The 22,354-nt window shown below is 37.3% G+C and overlaps 1 protein-coding gene across 7 annotated transcripts in view; it reads right to left on the bottom strand.

Moving 5' to 3' along the window:
• Positions 1-22,354, bottom strand: part of usp54b (ubiquitin specific peptidase 54b) — a 127,458-nt gene that overhangs the window by 51,519 nt on the left and 53,585 nt on the right. For 6 of the 7 annotated variants that reach the window (XM_016499915.1, XM_016499919.1, XM_016499912.1 and 3 more), the window contains exon 3: positions 5,755-5,847. In XM_016499915.1, the coding sequence (XP_016355401.1) occupies positions 5,755-5,847 (93 nt within the window). Of the gene's footprint in view, positions 1-5,754; positions 5,848-6,494; positions 6,936-22,354 lie in introns of those variants that run through there. The other variant, XM_016499918.1, reaches the window with a different exon arrangement.

Here is a 22,354-nt window from a genome sequence, read left to right as displayed (position 1 = left end):
GCTTCAGCAACCAGCTCCCGCCTTTTTGCCCATTTTCGATTATCCGGGAGTGACGCGCTGCCAAGATGGCGCCGGCCGGCTCTGCCCACTTTAGGCTTCAAAAGCCTCTTCAGTAACCTACGGGTGACGTCACGGACACTACGCCCATTCAAGGCCTACGTTTTGAGTGACCAAGCTATCTGTGGAAGGTATCAGCAGCTTAAAGGATTCTGAAACTCATCCAATTCGTGAGTAACTGATGGGTTTATTTCTAAGAAGCTGTGGTTGAGAATTTTGGCTTCGATCAATGCATGAGACAAGAAGTTGATGCCCGTGTGCATACTATGGCCTATAGATTCTATGGAGATCTGGATACTTGATAGTGTTTGTTTGTGTCAAGCATGGCTGATGAAATGTCCCAAAATGAAAGTGTTGAGATTGAACAAAGCATTGCATCCCTCAGTTCTATGCGTAGGGGAAAACTTGGTGTGTGCACACGTAGGATGAATGAAGTGAAAGCATTGCTTGCTGCTGGTGATGATTTGGAATCAATAAAAAAAGGTGTGGAGACATTTTTTGTGGCCTTCCACCAACTCTTAGAATCATTTTCAGAAATTTCAAAATGCATTTTCAGTGACAATGTTTGGATTTGAAATCAAAATATTGGATAAATGTTGTGTTTGTGGTAAACAGCCACGGATCAGTAGTGGACTCCTGTGTGAAAGCACAGTCCGTGCTGCTTCCCCTCTCACAAGAGTCACCTAAGAGGGGAATTCCTTCCATTTTCAAAAATGAAATTCAGGCCCTGAATAAATGTCTAAAAATCCTGATTGTATCACTATAAATAGTTACAAATGATAAAAAGAAGGCTTTAAAAAGATCGGTATCGGTAGATACTGCTTTCAGTGATTGCGATCGGTGATCGGCCTTAAAAACCCTGATCGAAGCACCCCTAGTTGTCACTAATTCTTTGATGATGGTTTGGTTTATCTGGGCTTTTATCGTCCTGGCCAAGCTGGTCTTCAGCTTGTATAGCTAGCTAAAGAGTGCCCAAAACCCCTCTAAAATCAGCCAACAGACCAACCTAACCAAGAGTGGAGACAAGTAAACCAGGTACTTTTCTCAGCAGGGACATATTGAATATTTTACAAAAATAAATCAAAAACAAAGTGTCTCATGCTCTAGTTAACCTGATACTTGCCTCAAACAAAACTCCTGAGTTTCTTTGAAAGACATGATGCAATTGAACTGAAAAATCTTCACAAATCCAGTGATTAGTTAACTCCCAGACCAGCTTAACAAGCAAAATTACCCCAGTCAACCAGCTTCACTACAAAGCCTGTTGGCATGTCCGAAATCACGTCTAAGTGGGTACTACATTTGAATATTGAACTTACTTGGAAACCATTGAAAAAGTTAGGATGTACTATATCCGCCATGTTGATATGGTCATACTCTTTTAGTGTACCATTTTTTTGTATACAATATACTGTAGAGAAGTATTTGATTTGGGACACAATGGATGTTTTTTATGGGCCAAATAGCTAGCTAACCAAAACTGACACATATAAACCACTCTGACCTTCCCAATAAGGACATTCATATAGCTAAACTTCCCCAGGTTCAGCCACAAACCGCCTTGAGCCTTTATACTGTATTATATTACAGAGCGTGTAGAACTGGGAATCCCATTTGAGGGTTGAGTGATCCATGTGTGTAATAGCAGTGTGGCAGTGATGTAAAGTCCTTCTCAGCTCAAACAAGGACATGGAACCCAACCGGTCTGGCTATACTCAAAACATGCAAGTCCAGTCATATGCATAGATACACATACACACACAAACCACCAGAGATTGTGTTGTCAGCTGTGAGCCCTGAGGCGTAGCCTGTGAAATGAGACATTAACCTCCACTCAAAGACACAAGACACAGTCCTCAGCAGTGACACATATCATCTGCACTGCTCAAAACTCACAAGGGCAATGAGTACACACATGCACACACACCCTCACAGGAGCAGCAATCTTGTGACGCACATAAATATATTAATATTAAACACTCCCCAGGCTCAGTTTTCAAATTGCAGAGGGATTGAATCTCATGCTGATTATGAGTTTGCAATTGGGTTTAACTCAATCGCTGGCTCTCACTACATAAAACGGCACAAACATAGAGGTGTCACTGGAGCTTCTATAATAGGAAACATCATCGTAATAGAGGTGGCGGCTTGTGTGAGTGACTGTGACTTTGCATTTATTTTGTTTGTGTGAATGTATGTGTGTGTATTTGTTGCCTCCAGCACTGCAGTTCCTGATAGTCGGTAGAGGTCACCAACCTCAAGGCACTATCACACCCCGTGAAGTGGCAGTAATGTGGGCCCTTGCCACCCAATGTCACACTTTTGGCCTCTGTGACATGCAGCATCTCTGTTGACAAACATTGTAGGCTTAAAAATATGGTCAGTCCATTCAAATTATTTAGCTAGCACAGGAACACTGCATTCAACTATATAAACCACAGTGAATTTGTCTGTCGATTCATATTCTCTTTTTAGGCCCCTAAATGTGCAACACATGAGTTTTAAATTCATAATACGGCCATCACTTTGTTTTTAAATATTTAATAATAATTCATTGATTAAATAATATTGTCTTAATTTATAACTGTTACTGGGTAATGCACAAATCATTTCACATAATATTTTACTGTTAAATCAAACAAGAAATTAATAAATAAATACATTATAGATTTTTTTTAGAAAATGGTTAGAAAGTGTTAACTGCAATATAAACAACATTACGATTTAAAATATGTACAAAAATCATTTGAAGAGTAAATCCTATAGCAACTGAAATGAGATTTAAGTTTATGGTATTCAGCAAGGAGACATTAAATTTATTAAATGTGATAGAAAATACATTTTTTAAAGTTACAAATGATTTAAAATAAATTCTGTTCTTTTGAACTTCCTATTCATCAAATAATGTATCAGTTTCCAAAGAAACATTAAGCAGCACAACTATTTTCAACATTGCTAATAATAAGAAATGTTTCTTGAGCATCAAATCAGCATATTAGAATGATTTCTGAAGGATTATGTGTCCTAGCTTTGCCATCACAGGAATAAGTGACATTTTAACATATATTCAAATAGAAACATAGAAAAAAGTATATTTACATCAAATAGATACAGAGACTGCTTTCAAAAACATAAAAAACTAACCAACCCCAAACCTTTGAACAGTAGTATATATCAAAATGTCACTCAGAAAAAGATAAAATACCAATAATTAATACAACTGAAGTAGTTGTTAGGTTGAAAACGCACTGAAATCAAAGAAGGCGATCAGTAAATAATATTGGCCAAGTGTTACTTATGCATACTTCTGCAAACAATCAATGATTTTTTCATCTTCGTACCCCTCAGCTAATATGCACCTCAGTAAATGAACATGATATTCCCCACAGTGAGAACACTTTCAAATAAACACATTTGAAGAATTCAGCGGTATCCAGAAAGGAACGGTGTGGCGAGGGCATATTTCAGCACTCATTAGTAGCGTTAGATCATTAAATTTCAATAACATGGCTGGCAAGCAGGCGGCTGGCGGGCGGCACGCGTGAGGAACTCTCAGAACCAATGGGCCGAAACTAACGTTTCTCCATTAGAAATGAGAAAGGTGACGTAACGCATGCCAGTCAAGGCTATAGCGGGGGACAGCCAGAGCCACATGAGATCACATGCCACCGGTGTGCAGAGGGTTTGGCAGGAAAAGAGCTCAGGGAAAGACCTGAGGGACAGGAATCCACCTCAGAGTCAGGCATTAAGCTTTACCACAGAGCAAAGCTTCATCACAAGGCCTTAACAGAAGCATGCCATCATGTTTGTAAGAGTAAAGACCAATGCCGTACTGAAAAATTATGCAGTCAACTCAACAACATTTGTCATTTCAGGTACTGCGATACAAATTCTTTTGAGAACCACAGTCATTCCTTTTTCCTTTCGAAACATAATGGAGGCTTAAAGCTTGTTCATTTGGACATGATTAAAATTAAAGGTCTCTTTCTGTTTTGTTCTGAATACATTACCTGGATGATATCATTTGCTTTTAGTCCCAAATGGTTTAACAGTGAATAGGAATGGAGCTAAATTTAACAACAGGTTTAATACAGTGAGAAAACAAGAGCGAGAGAGAAACTGCGAGAGTGTGAGTGATGAAAGAATGGAAGAGCAGGAGAAGGCCAGGGATAACAGTTCCTGGTGAACACTCATAAATCCTGGCAAATATGTGAAAGCATTCCCATGATACGGCTTTGTGTCACCACAGCAGTGTGCTTTCTGATGCCTCAGCACTTCACACACACTTCATTTACAGAGAGAGAGAGAGAGAGAGAGAGAGAGAGAGAGAGCACATTTCAATCACTGTGATGGATTTCACACAAGCTTATTTGTGTTTCACATCAACAAAATAGCCCAGAGAAAACTGGACAAGAACACACAGCAATGAGATTCTATCTATCCATCCATTTATCCATTCATCCATGCGTCTATCCACCTATCCACCTATCTATCTATCTATCTATCTATCATCTATCTAATTAAACAGGTCACTGAGATACTTCTTCTGGTTGGTCATCTTTAAAACTGCAAAACAAACCCAGACAAGGTCATCAGGACTCCTATCTCTCTTTTTATCATCTACCTACTTAAATACCTACTTTCTTATTTATTCATCCATCCATTAACCAGACCCAAAGACATAAACATTAAAGACTCAGGACCATACAGTTCCTCTATCCTCATAGAGGAAGCAGCATTAATTTATCTAAATTTGACTCAATTCCACAGAGCCAACAGGCCACCAATGCAGAATCTCATGACTAAAGATGACCAACTCCAAGGAAACCAACACCAAGAGGCACAGACTGCCTTTATGGCATCACATGGGCGTGAAAATGGGCAATCAGAGCACAGAGTAGCCAAGGTAACAGGTAGCTGTGGAAACAGCGGAAGGTGCAGGACCTATTCATCAGCAGAAGAACCAAGCATTCAGTTCAGAGAGAGCAAGACGCCTGGACATAAAATAAAGAGGTAAATCACCCAACACCAGAACAAGAATAGACCAGACACAAAGTAGAGAAAGAAAAAGACCGCTCAGTCTATCAGGCTATTTGTACCTCTCCTTTTCTCTCAGGCAAAAACAGCCAACAAGAAGCGTTGGTATTTTTGGAAACAAATGGCCAAGTACAAATCTGATGGCAAAGATTTCTTTTAACACAAAACAAGGAGCCTCTTAAAGAAATATGTCAGTTTTGTGACTTCTTACTGGTATGTGACACCTATAAATAGCACAGCTACTTTTAGCCTGAGGGCGACTAGAGAACAGGATATTGTTTGAGTGAGAGCCCTTTGCTTGTTATTTAAAAAGAGACCCGAGTTGCTTTTCCTAGCATATATCTCCCTCTCCTCCTCCTTCCTCTCCCATCTCTATCAGCCTCCAGGCAGGAAATTAAAAAGACTTCCTCGAAAAAGAGCAACAGAGAGATTTTGATGATGAGAATCTCATTTTCATTCTGTTCCTGTGCTACAGTAAGGTCAGCGAGGAAGTCAATTAGTCTAAGCAGCCTCTACCCTCACCTTGCTGGATCATTAGAAGAGCAGCCTGGGCACACTAGGAGATTCCTGTAGCCTCAAGCTACTTTTCTGAGAAGGTAGCACCTCTTGAACTGGCATGCACAACTGGGCCTTTTTTAGAAAGCACCTGGTAACACTCACCTTCAGAGCGCAGAAGATGCACGAGTCCTCCATGCACTTGTGGGTATTCAGTTGCCGGAAGCTTCGGCGGAAGATGTCGAGATGCCAAAGGACCTGTGGTCAAGAGAGCAGAGGGGTTAAGTCAATTGGTGAACGTAGGTGAAATTCAACTGTTAAGTGCCCATTAACAGAAAAATCTCATAAACAGCCCAAATTTTCCAGAGAAACCACTGCCATTCCTGTTGAATATACCAGCATGTTGTGTTTTGGATGATGTTACCCATGTTGAGATACAAACTTTTTAACTAGCTTCACCAGTAAGACGTCATTGGCTTTCTAGCTTCACCCGAAAGACCATGGTGACTGACCACTATTTTTTGGTGGTGAACCTCATGGTGGTCCACCTGCTAGACCATCACCAAAGCAGAATGGACAAATACTACCCAGCAGAACTAGCAAAAAACAATATATTACAAAACTGCAATTGCAATACTGAAGAGTCATGCAACGGCATCGCAAAAATGACAGGTTTTACACGTTTCCATTGTTCAGAACTAACAAGAAGGTCCCATTCCATCCCAAACTCCATTAGTCTGGCTTTTCAGGACACCCATGCAAACAAAACAACACTGAACACACCACATAGACAAAATCTCCACTTTTTTGGGGGAAAATTACTTTCTTAGTTGACTCTGCACAGGAAGCTGGGAAGCTTAAGTAATTTAACATCGAAAAGATGACACACTTCGGCTCTCACTCACCCTCGGGGCAGGTTTTCACATTACACAAAACAGCCCAGAGGCTTCCTGGCCCCGTCCCGCAGCGCTCGGCCAATATCTGCACAATCTTCCAATTCTCTAAATAAATACGAGCCAGTCCTGGCTGCCGCTCTCACTCTGATCATCTGCCAGCTGTCCACTCCGCTTAATCCTTTCGGCAGACCAGGAACCCAGCACTTCCAGTGGCCGTCCCGGCTCCGGCAGAGTTTCAGACCGCCGGCTCCCGGTAGAACGAGAGGTAACGGGGAAGACGGAGAGGAGGAAGGATGGAGCAGAAGACAGCAAGAAACAGAGATGTGAGGACACAAACTGTCTGGAAGAGAGAGGTGCGATCGCACATGAGGAAGAGAGATGGAGAGAAGGAAAGGGAGGGGGGAAGATAGAGCGAGAGAGAGAGATATGGAGAAGTGCGTAAGAATAAGAGCGTGTGTGGAGCGCAGAGGGGGAGATTGCTGCAGAGATATGAAGCTATGAATTACCGAGACCGAACATGCAGTACACGCTGCGGATCAGAGTTGTTTGGAGTTCACTTGCCCCGGGCATGACTAGCACTCATCATATAGAGCGAGATGTAGAGAAACTGCAGAACTAAAGTGGAACAAACAGCGAGACTGCACCTTTGCCCGCAAGCAACCATCTGGACCCGAACACACAAGACACACCTCACCGATGATCAAAGCTTTATCCGTTCTTAATGCTTCCACCATTGCCAACTGGGCCCGAAAACAAACCCATAATATCATCATCATCATCATCCAAAACCGGGCTTATACACACACGCAGACCACACACATAACAGATCAGCATTGTTCTTCAGCAAAGCAACAAAAAAAGACAACAGTGCAGAAAAGCTGCAAAATCTCACTGTGTGGAAATCAGTTCTATCTGCTAACAATGCAGGAATGCCACACTCAGCTTGGGAAGCTGTGCTTTGTGATTTTCTGTAGGGTTTGTGATCGTTTATCAGTCTCTCCATACCTTACTGCAACTAATACACTGGCACTGTACGGTAAATCCTCAAGCATCTTTGGTCATTGTCAAAGCACATATGGTCCTAGTTAGAGTATCAAACATAAAATTCAATAGGAATTGTTTAATATCCTAGTAGGCAAAGCTAAATAACTTACTTTTTTCAGTAGGAAATAATGCAGGACAACATGTGTTGATGTTTTTTGGCTGGTTCATTTCATTTTTAACTTATTTTAATGATTCTAAAATGTTGGTAGATTATAGATGTTTTAAGAATAAATCTAAATAAGTAGGGCTGCGCCAAAACAAAACAAAACGCAAAACACAAAACACAAAACAAAACAAAAACTAGGGCTGTGACAAGATAAATATAAAGAAAAATATGTAAGAAAGAACAAAAAAACAAAACAAAAAACAACTAGGGCTCTAACAAGATAAATAAAAAGAATAAAATAAAATAAAATAAAATAAAATAAAAGATAAATATAAAGAAAAATATGTAAGAAAGAACAAAAAAACAAAACAAAAAACAACTAGGGCTCTAACAAGATAAATAAAAAGAATAAAATAAAATAAAATAAAATAAAATAAAATAAAACAGATATATTATAATATGCCACATTGTCTTTAAATCTGTGAATGCACACTTTGACCATGGTGTACCAGCAGAAACCGCAAAAAAAACTTTTTTTTACTACTGCAGTTCCTCATTTTCCATGGCTTATTCGAACAGCAAAGTGTCAATTGGTTGCACACTTTAGAATCCCTCAAGCTCACAGATGCAGTGTTCACCTACTATATCATGAATTCTGAGCATTCTAATGTCCTATTTGACATATTCCTTTTTGCATATTTGGACGCAGGGTGTGTAATGACAGAAATCTATAGCAACCTGCTGTGATTCCTCATGCAGCAACACATTTGCTGCCCCCTGTGCTGCAGCGAGCCATCACATAAACCTGTGCGTGTGGCTCTAACCCGCAGCTACTCTCCTCTGAAAAAAGGCAGAGACAAACAAACGGAAATAATCACAAACAAATCGCTAAGTGCAGGACTCCCCTGAGACTAGCGGAAAATAAATAGATGTGTTTCATAACTAATACACAAAGCATCTGCATTAGGTCCGAGGAACAAAGAACACTAAAGCCCCTTTGATTGGGCTAAATATGTGGAAGGGGATTATATAATGCTTTTTTTCTTCTTTATCTCCCTCTCCTTCAAACATTTCCAATCTTTTCAAGCACCCACTTTATGTCTCTTAGCGTTATGAAATGGTCCTTCGGGTCTTTACCTAGAGTCAGCTCGTAGACAGATTATGCCCTCAAAATGGACTACATAAAACATTACACCCCAATCCTTAACAAGCTTCAAATGGCTTTCTCATTTCCACTCAAACACTAACACACAGGGTCACACACATATATAAACATATTTAAACATTCACACACAAACAAAGCAAAGCTCTGGAGTCTCAGCTCTCTTCTCTGTTCCCAAAAGCCCCGTGGCAGCACTACGTGATTGTCAGTTCAGTCTCAGGGCAGATTTGCTGCTAGTCTCTGCAGCTCTTAAGCCTGGCCTGGTTTCCTCTCAGTACATCCTCAAAGAGCTCTGCACTCATGTGTTCCGACCTGCCTGCCCTTGCTTCAACTTCAATTTCAACTCTCTCACTTTGTATCTTGAAAATAAATAGCCAAACAAAATGTTACATGCTGTAGTAGACAAGTCACCCTATTGTTATCGTGTAAAAAACAACAAAATTAATTCCAGCAACTCTCAAAGTAACAAAACATTACTAAAACATGGGCGCTAAAACATTATAAATAAATAACCAATCAATCAATCTGTGGTTCGTCTAACTGTATGTATGTGCATAGCATAATGCTCTTGAAAACTGATCTGAGTTTCATATTTTGTCTAATATATTGATATAAAAGCAAATGCACTGTGGCATGATTTTCAAACTGTTCAGTAGGGACTATAGTATGGTTTGATTCAATATAACTTCCTGTCAAGAGTCTTTGAAACAATATGTATTCTCAAAAGTGCTGTACAAATGACCTAACTTGACTAAAAATAGAGAGAATAAAAGGTAAATTAGCTATCTTTTTAAAATAAATAAAAATTTGACTTTACAGCATGAATTTGATACAAAATAACTTCCCGTAAAGCTGCTTTGAAACAATTTATGCCTTCTGAAAAGCACTATACAAATCACTTGACTAAAATATAGGGAATATAATGCAAATTAGCAATCTTTTTTAAGCAAATAAATGCTAATTAAATTCAATTATTTAATTATCTTTGGAATAGACTGAGTGAGGAAGTTTCCTTCAAACTGACTTCAAATTTATTAAGCAGTGGTAAAACTTACAACTTGTCGGTTGGTGTCAGCTCTAGTTCGAGTCTGGCTTGCAACATGTCCTGATCTTATTCTCTGTTCTGATCCTATTTCTGGCAGGGGTGCGGGGTGAAGATGAGGATGATAAAGATCAAGAGGTCAAATCCAAGGGCACTAAATCACTAGGATACACGCAGGAAAGGCTGGAAAAGGCACATAAGTGATGATGTAAGTTGTGTGCCTAGCGCAGGAAAATGAGACTAGGCTTAAGCAGATTAAGCACAGACCCTGTTTCTTTCCAATCCACTATTAAATGGGCCTGAACTGAGCTCATACTCACAGCCTCTAAGAAAGACCAGTTCAGGGCTCTCAAACAGCACCGTATGGAAACGCTCGGCCTTTAGCAACACACTTCAAAGGAGTGAGGCTGAATTTAAGGGCTCCAGCTGAAAGAGAGGAGCTTAGCAGAGCTGAAGGAGTGAGAGGAGATGCTGGAGGATGACAGATTGCTTTCTGGTGCTGGCGTATGCGCTTTTCTCTCCCCTTCCTTATTTTATTTAGTAGTGATGAATCGGCTACCCGCTGAACAATGAGCTGAGTGGATATGGGTGAGGACCGGCACTCCGTACCGCAGTTGCAGAGAGGGCATATGAGAGAATGTAAGAAAAAAAAGAAAAAGAAGAGTAAGGCAGGGTGATGTACATCAAATATCAAATTTTTTATGAGACATTTTAATAACGTCTTTGATTTAAATGTCAGTAGCAAAAACGATATTAGGGTAAGTTTGATTCATTTGCGTAAATCAGTTCAAACTGTCTGTTTCTATGAATCAATTCAAAACTGATTTAGTACACTGTAGTGAAGTACACTGTAAAAATTATTTTTCAACGATTATTGGAGAATAAATCTTTTAGAATAAAATAATTGTTAATTTTTCTACTTAAATATTTCACAATTAATTCAATGAGATTCTTTTCTATTTCTTAGTAATTAATTGTGAAATTTACTTGCAATTACTGAAAATTGTCTCTACACCAAATTTTCAATGTTTTAAAATGCTGTTATTAATTATTTTATAGTGTTACATTGGTGCATAGGGTCCAAAATGAACGCCACATGATGGTTTTGCTGAGCTACTTGCCATTATAACTTTATACAGAACAATATTAATGTAAATGGTATAGATTTTCTCGAATTACTCACCACTGAATTGTCATAAAAATTCATATAAAATGTTAATTAAAAAAATGTTAATTCATAAAATGTTAATTCTGGATCTGATTGGTGCATATTTAAAAAAAACTGAAATATTTACTGAAAAACTGTGTAGAAACAATGACTATTTTAACTAAATTTGTACTGATTTCATTAAATATTTGCAATGTAATTTGTAACAAATGATGGTGAAAAAGCATTTCAGAGTAAATGCATAAATATCAAGATACTGAATAAAAAATAAAAAAAGTGTTATTTATGCCTCAATAACTTACTGCAGAGTCAAACACAGTTACTGTAAGTATGCAGCTTTCTGCAGTGTGGGCCCCAGCTTTACATGGTGAAAATATGGCCAGAATCTCACGCAAAACAGAGACAACTTTAAGCACAGTGATAAATTACACTCTCCGTCAGCAGCCCTGCGGAGAGGGCTCTGATGCTATGAAGTTTGAGTAGGCGAGTGGCTGCATCGAGCAGTGTGTGTGTGTGTGTGTGTGTGTGTGTGTGTGTGTGTTTATGCGTGTGAATCCCATGTGGGCAGGCTGGGATGACTCAGAGTGACAGATGCACACGCACCACCGTACCCCTACCCCTCCCGTCCAACACCAGTGACCAATCGATCATCCCCACTCCTGAGAGGAAGGTGAGTTTGCGGCACGATGCAGAAAAAGAAAAACGTCAAAGGTGAATTTGAAACATACATACAAACTTAAATTCCATGACGCCAGTGACACGGATAAATTATATATGTTTCCTGCACTGCTGCATCTTTAACACCACAACAAAAGAAGTCATATTTTACTTGATTACTTGAGAGTTTGCTGTGTGTATTGAATGTGATTCAATAAAAAGACTATACTGAACTATACCGTCTTTGTTGCGTTATCCCCACTGACTGCCAGCAACAAATTTAACCACTGTCCAATTCAAAAGCAATTAAGCAACTTGTATGAGAGGCCATTCACACAGAATGCATTTTAACATTTAAAAATGTGAGATTCTTGGCAGAAGAATGAAAAACTAAATTTGAGTGCTGCATTTTTAGAATACGGTGTTGTAACAGTCGAATACGAATAGAAAATCAATAAAAATGCAGGAATGTAAAATGCTTTCTGTGTGAATGTCCACTAATCTGGTTCTGAATCAAAACAATACATTCCAACCAATGTAGCCCAATTCCTGAACAGTAGTTCAGAAAGATTCGTTTAAATTAGCCACATACTTTACTGAACTGAATCATAGACTGCTTATTAAATGAATATCTGTCACACTGAAATTCAAGTGTCATTATTTTCAGCAGTCTCTAAAATTTGTGTCAGTATTTTTACTGATTCATTGTCCACATAAAAAGATTTGATTTTGAAAAAGACAGATTTTTCAGCAGAATCGATACGCCAAGTGGTGACGAGTGAGTTTTTGAGTCAGTGAATCATTCACTCAAACAACTCATTCAAAACACTTATTTATTTTAGAATGAACCAAATCATTTTAAGAAGTGAATCATAGACAAAGCTGAATCAATTCATCCAAAAGTGTTCTCTCACGACAATGCCTAAAAGGCAATACTTAAAGGGGTCCTATTATGCTTTTTCACTTTTTCTTTTTCGAACAACCTAGTATGAGAGCCTGTTCTAGTACTCCCCCAAAACAAAATCAAGACTTTGTAAAAGAGCATAATAGGACCCCTTTAATATTAACTTCCCACTGCAGAAAAATAAATAAAAAAATAAATATAAAAAAATAAAATAAAATAACAATGCAAACATACATACATAGATAAATAAATGAACTAATTGTTTAATCAATTTGGCTATTTTATGTCATACATTATATCTAATGGAATGGGACAATTAGGCAAGCACAGCCTGTCAGTAATCATTAAAAGCTGTGGAGTGGACAGCTTCCAGAAGACAATTTGCAAACGTTTGAAAGAGCCACTGAAAAATGAACAAAGCTGTAAGAAATTGGCCAACACAAGGACGAAACTGAGAGAGAGGTCTTTTTATGTCCTTCGGCTCTGAAGGGTCTCCAAGCATCTGCTACCTGATCAAGCCTGCTGGCCACATTCTCTTTTCTCTGATACTCTCACTCTCCTCAGCCCTCGGGGCAGTAATTAATATGATATATAATAATATATAATAAATTGTGTGTGTGATTAATTTTGTGGGAGTTGTAAAAGATGTGGTCCTAATGAACTCTTCTTTTCTCTTTGTAAAGTCATTTCGAGTTCTCTCGCCCTCTCTGCCATTGTTTCATCCTCATGCCTGAACTATACTAATGCCTCACCACTAAATTGAAACAAGCCAAGGCAAATATTAAAGGCTTGTTAAGGGTTCTTTCAGAAAAGACAGAACTCCTACAGCTATAATATTTGGTGGGAGTTTCAATATTTATAAAGGTGGTACATTCCATTCTGCCCACAGTCATGAACACAATGAGAAAGTTTTACACAGCTCTCACTCAGAAAGAACAAATATGGAAAGAGACCGAATAATCACTATATTAATATATAACACAATATACTGAAGACACAGCTAAATTTATTAAATTAAATGTATTTATTATTCTAAAAGGTTTATATTTGAAGATTGTTTTAAGTTCACTTAAATTAAAAGTTATAATACGTATGTTCTTTATTCAGGCCTAAAAAATGTCTAAAATTATGCCTTTTTTAATTTTACTGTAATGTCTAATGGCTATAAATTTCAAATTTTATCATCAGAAAAAATCCAAATAGATTATTGAAGAGGCATCAGTATCAGTACTGTTGGTGATATTTACCTTCATTCATAGTACCTAGTAAAAATACAACATTTAACAAATATTTAAAATACACCATAGTTATGTTGCTTCTACATTAATGCAGATTCAGTGTGAAAATATAGTTATGATCTCAGATTTTAATGTTAGGTGCAGTGAATCTCAATTAATTACAGAAATGTGCAATTAATACGTTTTTTTATCGATTGACTAATATAAAACTACATGAAATACATGTTTATTACATTAAATTTTTACAAATGTAAAGGCATATTACTAATTATTATATTATCAGGGAAATGTAAATAATTAAGATAGACTGTTTTTGTTTTGTTTTATCTATCAAAATCACAGATTATACAACATACAACACTGGACTGCAAAAAAAAAACAGGCCAGAATATTAACCAATGTTTCTCGTATGAGCACCAAAGTCCAAACATAATACATTACTGAAGCATGTGCGGTAACAGCTAGACCATTTTCATATGGCCATAAAAAATTTCTGTTCCCCAAAAGAGTGCATAAATGTTTGACAAAACCTGACTTCCTGAAGTTAAATAAATCATTTCTATATTATGAGACCAGTAGAGTGTTCCAGGAGGTTACAAGATGGTGACAACTAGCACACACGTCCAGTCTTCCAGAGAGAAGTGTCCATCTACCACCAGCAGAACAACACAGGCCGTCAGGCACACGAGGGTAAGGGCCGACTGACAGGGAACGTGGTCTTATAATCTGGGTCACTGCACCTCTGCAGATGTGTGACAGGTGTGAGAGGAGAAGAGACAGGTTGCAGCCCCCTCTATAGGGTTACGGGGAGGTAAGACTGTCAGGATGGCTTCCCAAGACCAGATCTCCAGTCAAGCAGACCAGACGGCACTGAGGGAAAGACTCGAATGATGGTCAGTTGAATGAAGGATGTCATGGGAATGTTCCACAAAAGAGCTTCTACAGGGTTTGAATGTTTGCGTGCATGTCCAAAAATAGTGAACAATTGCAGAAACAAGAGTTACAGCACATTAAAAGAATAGTTCGTTCAAAAATGAAAATTTACTCTCATTCAGGCCATCCAAGATGTAAAAGAGTTTCTTCTTCAGGATAGATTTGGAGAAATTTAGCATTACAGCACTTGCTCACCGATGGATGGATGGGTGCCGTCAGAATGACAGTCCAAACAGCTGATAAAACATAGTAAATAATCCACACGACTCCAGTCCATCAATTAACTTCTTGTGAAGCGAAAAAGCTGCATGCTTGAAACAAATCATTGAAATCATTAAGATGCTTTTAACTTTAAACCGTCGCTTCTGGACAAAATACAAGTCCTCTCTATATAATAATGCTTCCTCCAGTGAACAAGTTTATCCTCTGTTGTCCTCTCACATCAAAATTCACCAACATATTTGTTTAGAACCGTTTTGGGCTGTTTTCACTTGTAAACTTTGCTTGATCTTTGCATATTTCTCTCCTGATTCAGACAAGAGACTTTTTTAATAGATAAAGCGATATTGTGGATAGAGGACTCGTATTTTAGCCGGAAGTAATGGTTTATGAATTTGTTTTTTACAAACATACAAACATTACTGTGATGTTTTTCTCAGCTGTTTGGACTCTCATTTTGACGGCACCCATTCACTGCAGATGATCCACTGGTGAGCAAGTGATGTGATGCTAAATTTCTCCAAATCTGATAAAAAATAAACTCATCTACATCTTGGATGGCTTGAGGGTGATACATTTTTTTTGTTTTTGGGTGAACTATTCCTTTAAGCATAAAAGTATGCGACCCGTTTTTATATATGCCAATATGTAAGTTTAAAATTACCTTCAACCTCCACAGCCATAAAACTTGAAGTCATCCAGTACTTCATCCCTTGACGTGTTTAAAGCAGTTTCTCCTGCCTACATCTGTACCCATGCTCTCTTGTCTCAGGTAAGGTTAGGCAGCTGTGTGACAGGAACAGTCAGGCTACAGTGGCCCACTGGGACTCTTCCATGCAGCTTCTAGTTCCAACCCAGTCCATTAATCCCTACTGTAAACAAGCCAGTGCCTGCAGATGTTTGCGTTGCCTCTAGCTCTTTGTACACAGCAACTTTGTACACAGGAAATCACGGCCCACCTGGCTTGTCACATTAAAGAAACACTTCAGCTTCATGCTAGATATCTGTCCTGCTCCAGACAGATACTAACGCTAAATACAGGTAGACCTTTTAACAAACACACTCCAGACATATGGCAGTACAGGTAAACTATTTATGGTTTATTTATGTTTTTTTCAACAGCTGTCTTTACACTTGCCGCAACATTTTGTGAGTCAGATAACGACGTAGCTGTTATTACATCACACGGATACACACCAGACTAGAATTGCTGTGCTGTTCTGGTCTCTTCCGGCATACAGTGAAAGTGCTGCAACATCACAGGCACACAAAGATAAAAATGGTTCTTTTGGTTTAACAGGTGTTACTAATCTTATTTCAAGCAATAAACAACTATTCAGAACAACATAGTGCCATATGACACACTATTTTTGCATATATTTCATGCACTGAGCAAATTTGCTCATGAATACATACAATGTTTTATCATGCTGCTGCATTCTGTATCATAGTATATAGTGCAAAGCAAGCAGCATGGTAGTCTTGCATACTGAGCACAGTTAATTTTGGGGTTACCCAAGGTAATACTTGTGCATAGAAGTGAAAAGGCATATCCAGTCATTGTTTACTGGTATTTTTTAGCTTTGTGTGTCTTACATAAAATACATAAATTAGCATAAATGAATATGGAAACATATTTATCCTTGAGCCAGCATTCCCCAAAAGGTTTACATGAATGTAATGCTTGTCTTTCTCAATTAAAGCTCATCAGGACGGGATGTTTCGTTGCTGCTGGACTACTTACAAATTATTCATCTTATCATACTAAACAACTATTACTATATGAACATAACAAGAAAGAAATTAAAGCAGCAAAAATAGAAAATGAATGAAAGAGGGAATACAGGGAGAAATTAAGGGAGGGAGAAAATGACAGGGAATGGAAGCAAGAATGGAAGGATGGAAATGAAAAGGAGAGGAAAACTAGAGGGAAGTAATGAAGGAAAGAGGGGATGATCAAGGAAGAATGGACAGAAAGGAAGGGAATGAAAGTTAAAGAGAAACAGGAAAGAATGAATAAAAAATGAAAGAACAGAAGAGAGATGCAAGTGCAAGAAAAGTGAAAGGCAAGTGAAAGGAAAAGAGGAAGGAAGGTAGAAAATTAAAAGAAGGAAGATGGAAGAAATAAAAGAAATAAATATTTTTGAAAAATGAAAGAAGTAAAAGAAAGACGAATAAATTAGTTAAATTAAAAAAGGATGGAATATAAAAGAAAATGAGGAAAACGGGGAGTAAACAAGGAAAGGAGGAATAATGAAGAAAAAGAGAAGAAGTGAATGAAAATGAAAGGAAAAGAGGAAGGACAAAAAAATGAATGAAATAAGGAATGAAAGAAGTAAAAAAGGACAGAAAATCGAAGGAAGAAAGGAAGGCTGGAAGGATAGAAATGAAAAGGAAAGAAAAATTAGGAGGGAACGAAAGAAGGAAAAATAGAGAATGAAGGAAGAATGAAAGGAAGGAAGAGAATGAAACTAAAGGGGAAGGAGGAAGGAAGGAAAGATAAGAAAAGAAGTGGATTAAAATAAAAGTAAAAACAAAGGGAAAAAAATTTAAAATGAATGAAGGGAATAAAAAAGGAATAAGTAAGGAAGTGAGAAAAAGGACAGAAAAATAAAGGAATAAAACAGTAGGGATGTAAAGAAGGAAAGAAGGGAGGATGAAGGAAGAATGTAAAAGAAAGAAAGAAAGAAAGAAAGAAAGAAAGAAAGAAGCCACTCTGTCCTGCAGTTTGAGTAATAAAACAGATATTGTGATTATGCAAATGAGCCATTGTGAGGCGTAAAAGAAACATTGGCATGCCTCATTAGCTCCTCTCGGTCTTTCTTCACCATTATTTCTTTTTCATCTCAAGGTATTTCTATCAGTAATGATTGCGTTCACAGCTGGTATGAGGGAAGACAGCTGAAAAATGGCTTTTTAAGTGCCGCAATCACCATAAAATCTGGATTTGATCAAGTTGGCTGGCAGAGGAAATAAATTAATGAAGGAAGGGAGGCCACGTGACCCGGGCCAGGTGGGAGACAAAGGTGGCGTGGAACGGGATAATTACCGGCAGCAGTCCCGGCCCGGCTTCAGTCAAGGACACGGGCTGTTTATTCAAATGAGCTCTGATAAGGCTTAATGTGGACAGCGGCTTATTGCTCTTGTCTTAATGAGAAAAATCACAACACACTCAGAACAGGTGCTCCGACAGACAAGCAACACAGACAGCACAGTGTAAAACAGCACTAATGGCAGCTGAATAAGGAAAAAATGCCATGGTATGCTAACAGGGCAGGTGATGCTGGAGGCTGTTTTTAGGCTAAACATATGCTTCGTTATGATTCCCCATCTATCCATTTAATACTCAAACAAACAGGTTGTCTAAATGAATATAGAGGGAATTATTTCTGTATTGTTAGCCTCTCTGATGGGAGATTTTACAAAACAGGTGCAATTTGTGCTTCGAATTGACAAGATATACCGCAATTTCTACAATGAATAGCTGATGCCAAAACACAGTCGTGTCGTGTCTCCACTCGCATTTATAGCATCTTTCAGAATAAAGAAATAAACAGATTTTTCAATGAAAAAAAAAATGAAAATAAAAGGTAGTATTTTGTCTTCATTCTCTCACTATTATGTAAGTGATACTGTATTATTAAAAAGACTTCACGTAATGGACTTTTCCATAAAATAGTTTTTTTTATAAATCTCATAATAACAGCAACATTCTTTTAAGAAAGGAGCTCTTCAAGTTTAATAACTTTTACTAATTAATTATCAACTTTATATTAGCATGATTTTAAATTACAAGATTTCTGTAGAAATATCAGAATTCAATTTTCTCTTTCTATTAAGCACTAGCATTTTCACTTCGTTGAAAGCAATACAAAATTACACTACATCAAATTTCTCAAGTTTAGGGTCAGTAAGACATTTTTTCAATGTTTTCATTGCTTATGCTCACCTAGACAGCATTTATTTGGTAACATACAGTAATGACAATAATTTTATGAAAATGAATACAATTTAAAATAACTTCTCCATAGTTTATTTCTGTGATTGCAAAGCTGAATTTTTAGCAGCCATTTCTCCAGTCTCCAGCGTCACATGATCCTTCAGAAATCATTCTACACTCTAAAAAATGCTGGTTAGTAACCCAACAGCTGGGTCAAAACAACCCAATTGCTGGGTTTGTCCCTATTTTACCCAGCACTGGGTTCTATTTAACCCAGCATTTTTTAGAGTGTAATATGCAGATTTGCTGCCCAAGAAACATTTCTTATTATCAATGTTGAAAACTGTTGTGCTGCTTAATATTTTTGTGGAAACTGTGATACATTATTATTTTCTTTGATAAATAGAAAGTTGAAAAGAACAGCATATATCTGATATTGAAATGTGTGTAACAATGTACAAGTCTTTACTGTTACCTTTGATCAGTTTAATGCATCTCAGTTGAATAAATGTATTAATTTAGCTTGAGGTGGCACAATGTAACTTTAATAACATTTAAACACATTATCTGTCTAACAGACTGTAAAAAATCTTGAAAAGTACTTTGAGGAAAAGGCACCCACTTCACAGAATGACCCTGCAGTAGTTTAGGTACTTCTGCAGACATTTAAAATGAGATATGATTAGACTCTTCATGAAGAGAAAAAAATAAGATATGATTAGACACTTCATAATAAGTACATGATTAAAAAGTGTATTAATTATTTCAGCAAGGTTATCTCAGGAAACTGTAAAGTAAGCCCTGGGCTCTCAACTGAACCTCTTCCAGATTTCAGAGCAAAAAAACATCTTGCTAAATTAAGAGCCTTTCGTGTTACTTAAGACGCAGTGGGATGAGAATGTGCATGAAGGGGGAAATTTTGAACTCAACTTCCAAGCTTAAATTAAACACCTAATCTCTGGAGGAGTCTGTCGAGACCCTTTCCAAACTGATATTATGTAGAGCTTCGTAGGTCTCGGAGCAACCTGCCTTCCAATACAGCAGACTTAAAGAACTAGTTCACCCATAAATGAACTCACTCTCATGTTGTCCCAAACCTGACTCTATCTTCGGCATAACACAAAAAAAAGATATTTATAGTAGGGGCCAATGTTATTTTTTGACCCCAATCTTCTTAAAAAACAGTAATCATCTTTTGTGTTCCACTTAAAGGGACAGTATCCCCCAAAAATGAAAATTCCGTCATTATTTACTCACCCTCAAGTTGTTCCAAACCTGAATGAGCATTATTTCTTCTGCTGAACATAAAAGAAGAGGGCGAATAAATAAATGATGACACAACTTTTAATTTTGGTGTGAACTATCCCTTTAATTCTCGGGAAAAAAAACAAAAACTAAGTACATATTGGTCCTCATGACACAGAACCCATTTAGCCAAGCCTCTTTCCAGCACTGTGTTCAGACCACAGGATTAGTATAATAGCCCATTTTTATTTTTCATTACCTATTAATAAGTCTCAACTGTGAGATGAAGCCCGGACCTTTTGCTCCCACGCACCTGGCTGGCCTGATCCGTCTGAAAATGAGTGCATCCATCGCTGAGCTCATTTCAGAAAATCTCAAACAGATCCATACTAGTGCTGGACTTGGCTTTTGAATGAAGCACCCTAGAGGGTCCACGTTAACCCATTTACAACAGCACACTCAGGACAGATGATGCATAAGATCCTTTGGAGAATCAGCTGCAATGCTAGTGTATCTCACACATGATGAGCTAATCTAGAGGGGCCTCGCTAATAGAATTTCTGTCTAACGTCTGATAGGAAGTTAGTTTGCCTTCACTGGATCCGTGATTTGATTTAGCTCTTTCAAGTAAGTTGCGAGTGAACAAAAAGGAAAAATGAAAAACACCCTCCAGCATAATTCTGCTCCCTCATCCCTGTCCAGCGCTGTTACAGCGACTATAAAGTGATTATTAAGGATTCCTCTAAAGTGGGGAGAATAAAAATGTTATGATTTGATAACTTTTTTTTTCACCCTTTCTCTTTTTCCTCACTTACTTTTTTTAGTCGTATCTTCCTCAGCTGGGCATGTGCAGTATTTGTACATATACATCTATATATACTGTGTAATAAACACATTTTATTTCAGTTTTTGTTTTGATTATTTTAGTACATGAAGTTAAATTAAATGAGATGACAAATGTTGCCTGGTGTGTATGTATAGATGTGTGTAATATAAGAACAAAAAGACCTACTAACTAGACCAATGTTGTTTTCAGTATCCCGTATGGAAGTCAGATGACTTTTGGAGAAGCGTCCAAGGCTATGCTGGGTAGGTAACAGAGAGGGATGTTTAATTTATGAGCAGACAGACTGTTTGGCCAGACAGATTGGTGTAAGTGAGGACAGCCTACAAGGAAGACCCAGATAAAGCTCTGCTAAACTGGGACCGGCAGAGACCAACAGTGACATCAGATACAGCAGCATGAAAAAGATAGAATGGAAGAGAGAAACCGAGAGAAATCCATAACACTCTGAATGAACTCTACAGCCATCCCAGACTACTAATACTGCTTCAACAGCGCAACAACTTCTCTGTGAGCGATCACATTTGTTCTGAGCTGTTCACAAGGTCCAAGAAAGAGCCTTTTGCCATAACTACCAAAACTGAGTGAACTGAGAAAATGTAAATGTTTTTATCAGTAGGGTCCTATGAAATCTGTTTGAATTTTTTCCCAAATTCAGTTTTGTTTTGTTTTTTCCATTTTAATTTTTCTGGGTTCCGGTTTTTTTTTTTTTTTTTCTAGACTGTTTTAATGGTTAAATTAAATGTTATTAATCAAAAAGCATGTCTAAATAATTTAAATCATAAAACTTACACAACTCACTCAAAACAAAAAAATGTAACAATAACATTTTTAAGGCCCTATAGAATCAATTTGTTTCTCTCTTTTTTCTCTGGTAAAGTTTAAAGACACATTGTGATTTTTTCCAAATATGAATTTAAATGTACTATAACATGTATATTGATAAATAATAGTAATAATGTAAGAGTAGCAGTAGCAACAGTATGTAATTTTTTTAACCAAAAAACAATTAAATACTATTGAAAACTATTAATAACAAAAAAAAATGTTTCTTGAGCACCAAATCTGCATATTATAATGATTTCTGAAAGATCATATATTAACAGTAATAATGTTAACAATAATAAGAGTTATTTTAAATAGTTTTTACTGTATTTTCAATTAAATTAATACAGCCTTGGTGAGCATGACTTTTAAACTACTTTTTTATTTAGAAAAAAAGACATGTAGCTGATAAATATCTACAATTGTCAATATCAAGCCAATAAAATATTTTGATAATTTCATAATTTAAAAAAATACATATTTTCACTGAAATGTCTATAGTTTTTCTCTTTTTTTTTTTTATTTCTTTAATATTTTACGGC

This window comes from Sinocyclocheilus anshuiensis, unplaced genomic scaffold (genome assembly GCF_001515605.1).
Source record: "Sinocyclocheilus anshuiensis isolate Anshui unplaced genomic scaffold, SAMN03320099.WGS_v1.1 scaffold230, whole genome shotgun sequence".
Classification (NCBI taxonomy): Eukaryota; Metazoa; Chordata; class Actinopteri; order Cypriniformes; family Cyprinidae; genus Sinocyclocheilus; species Sinocyclocheilus anshuiensis.
The sequence above is the reverse complement of the archived record's forward strand: the minus strand, read 5'-3'. Positions and strand labels throughout refer to the sequence as shown.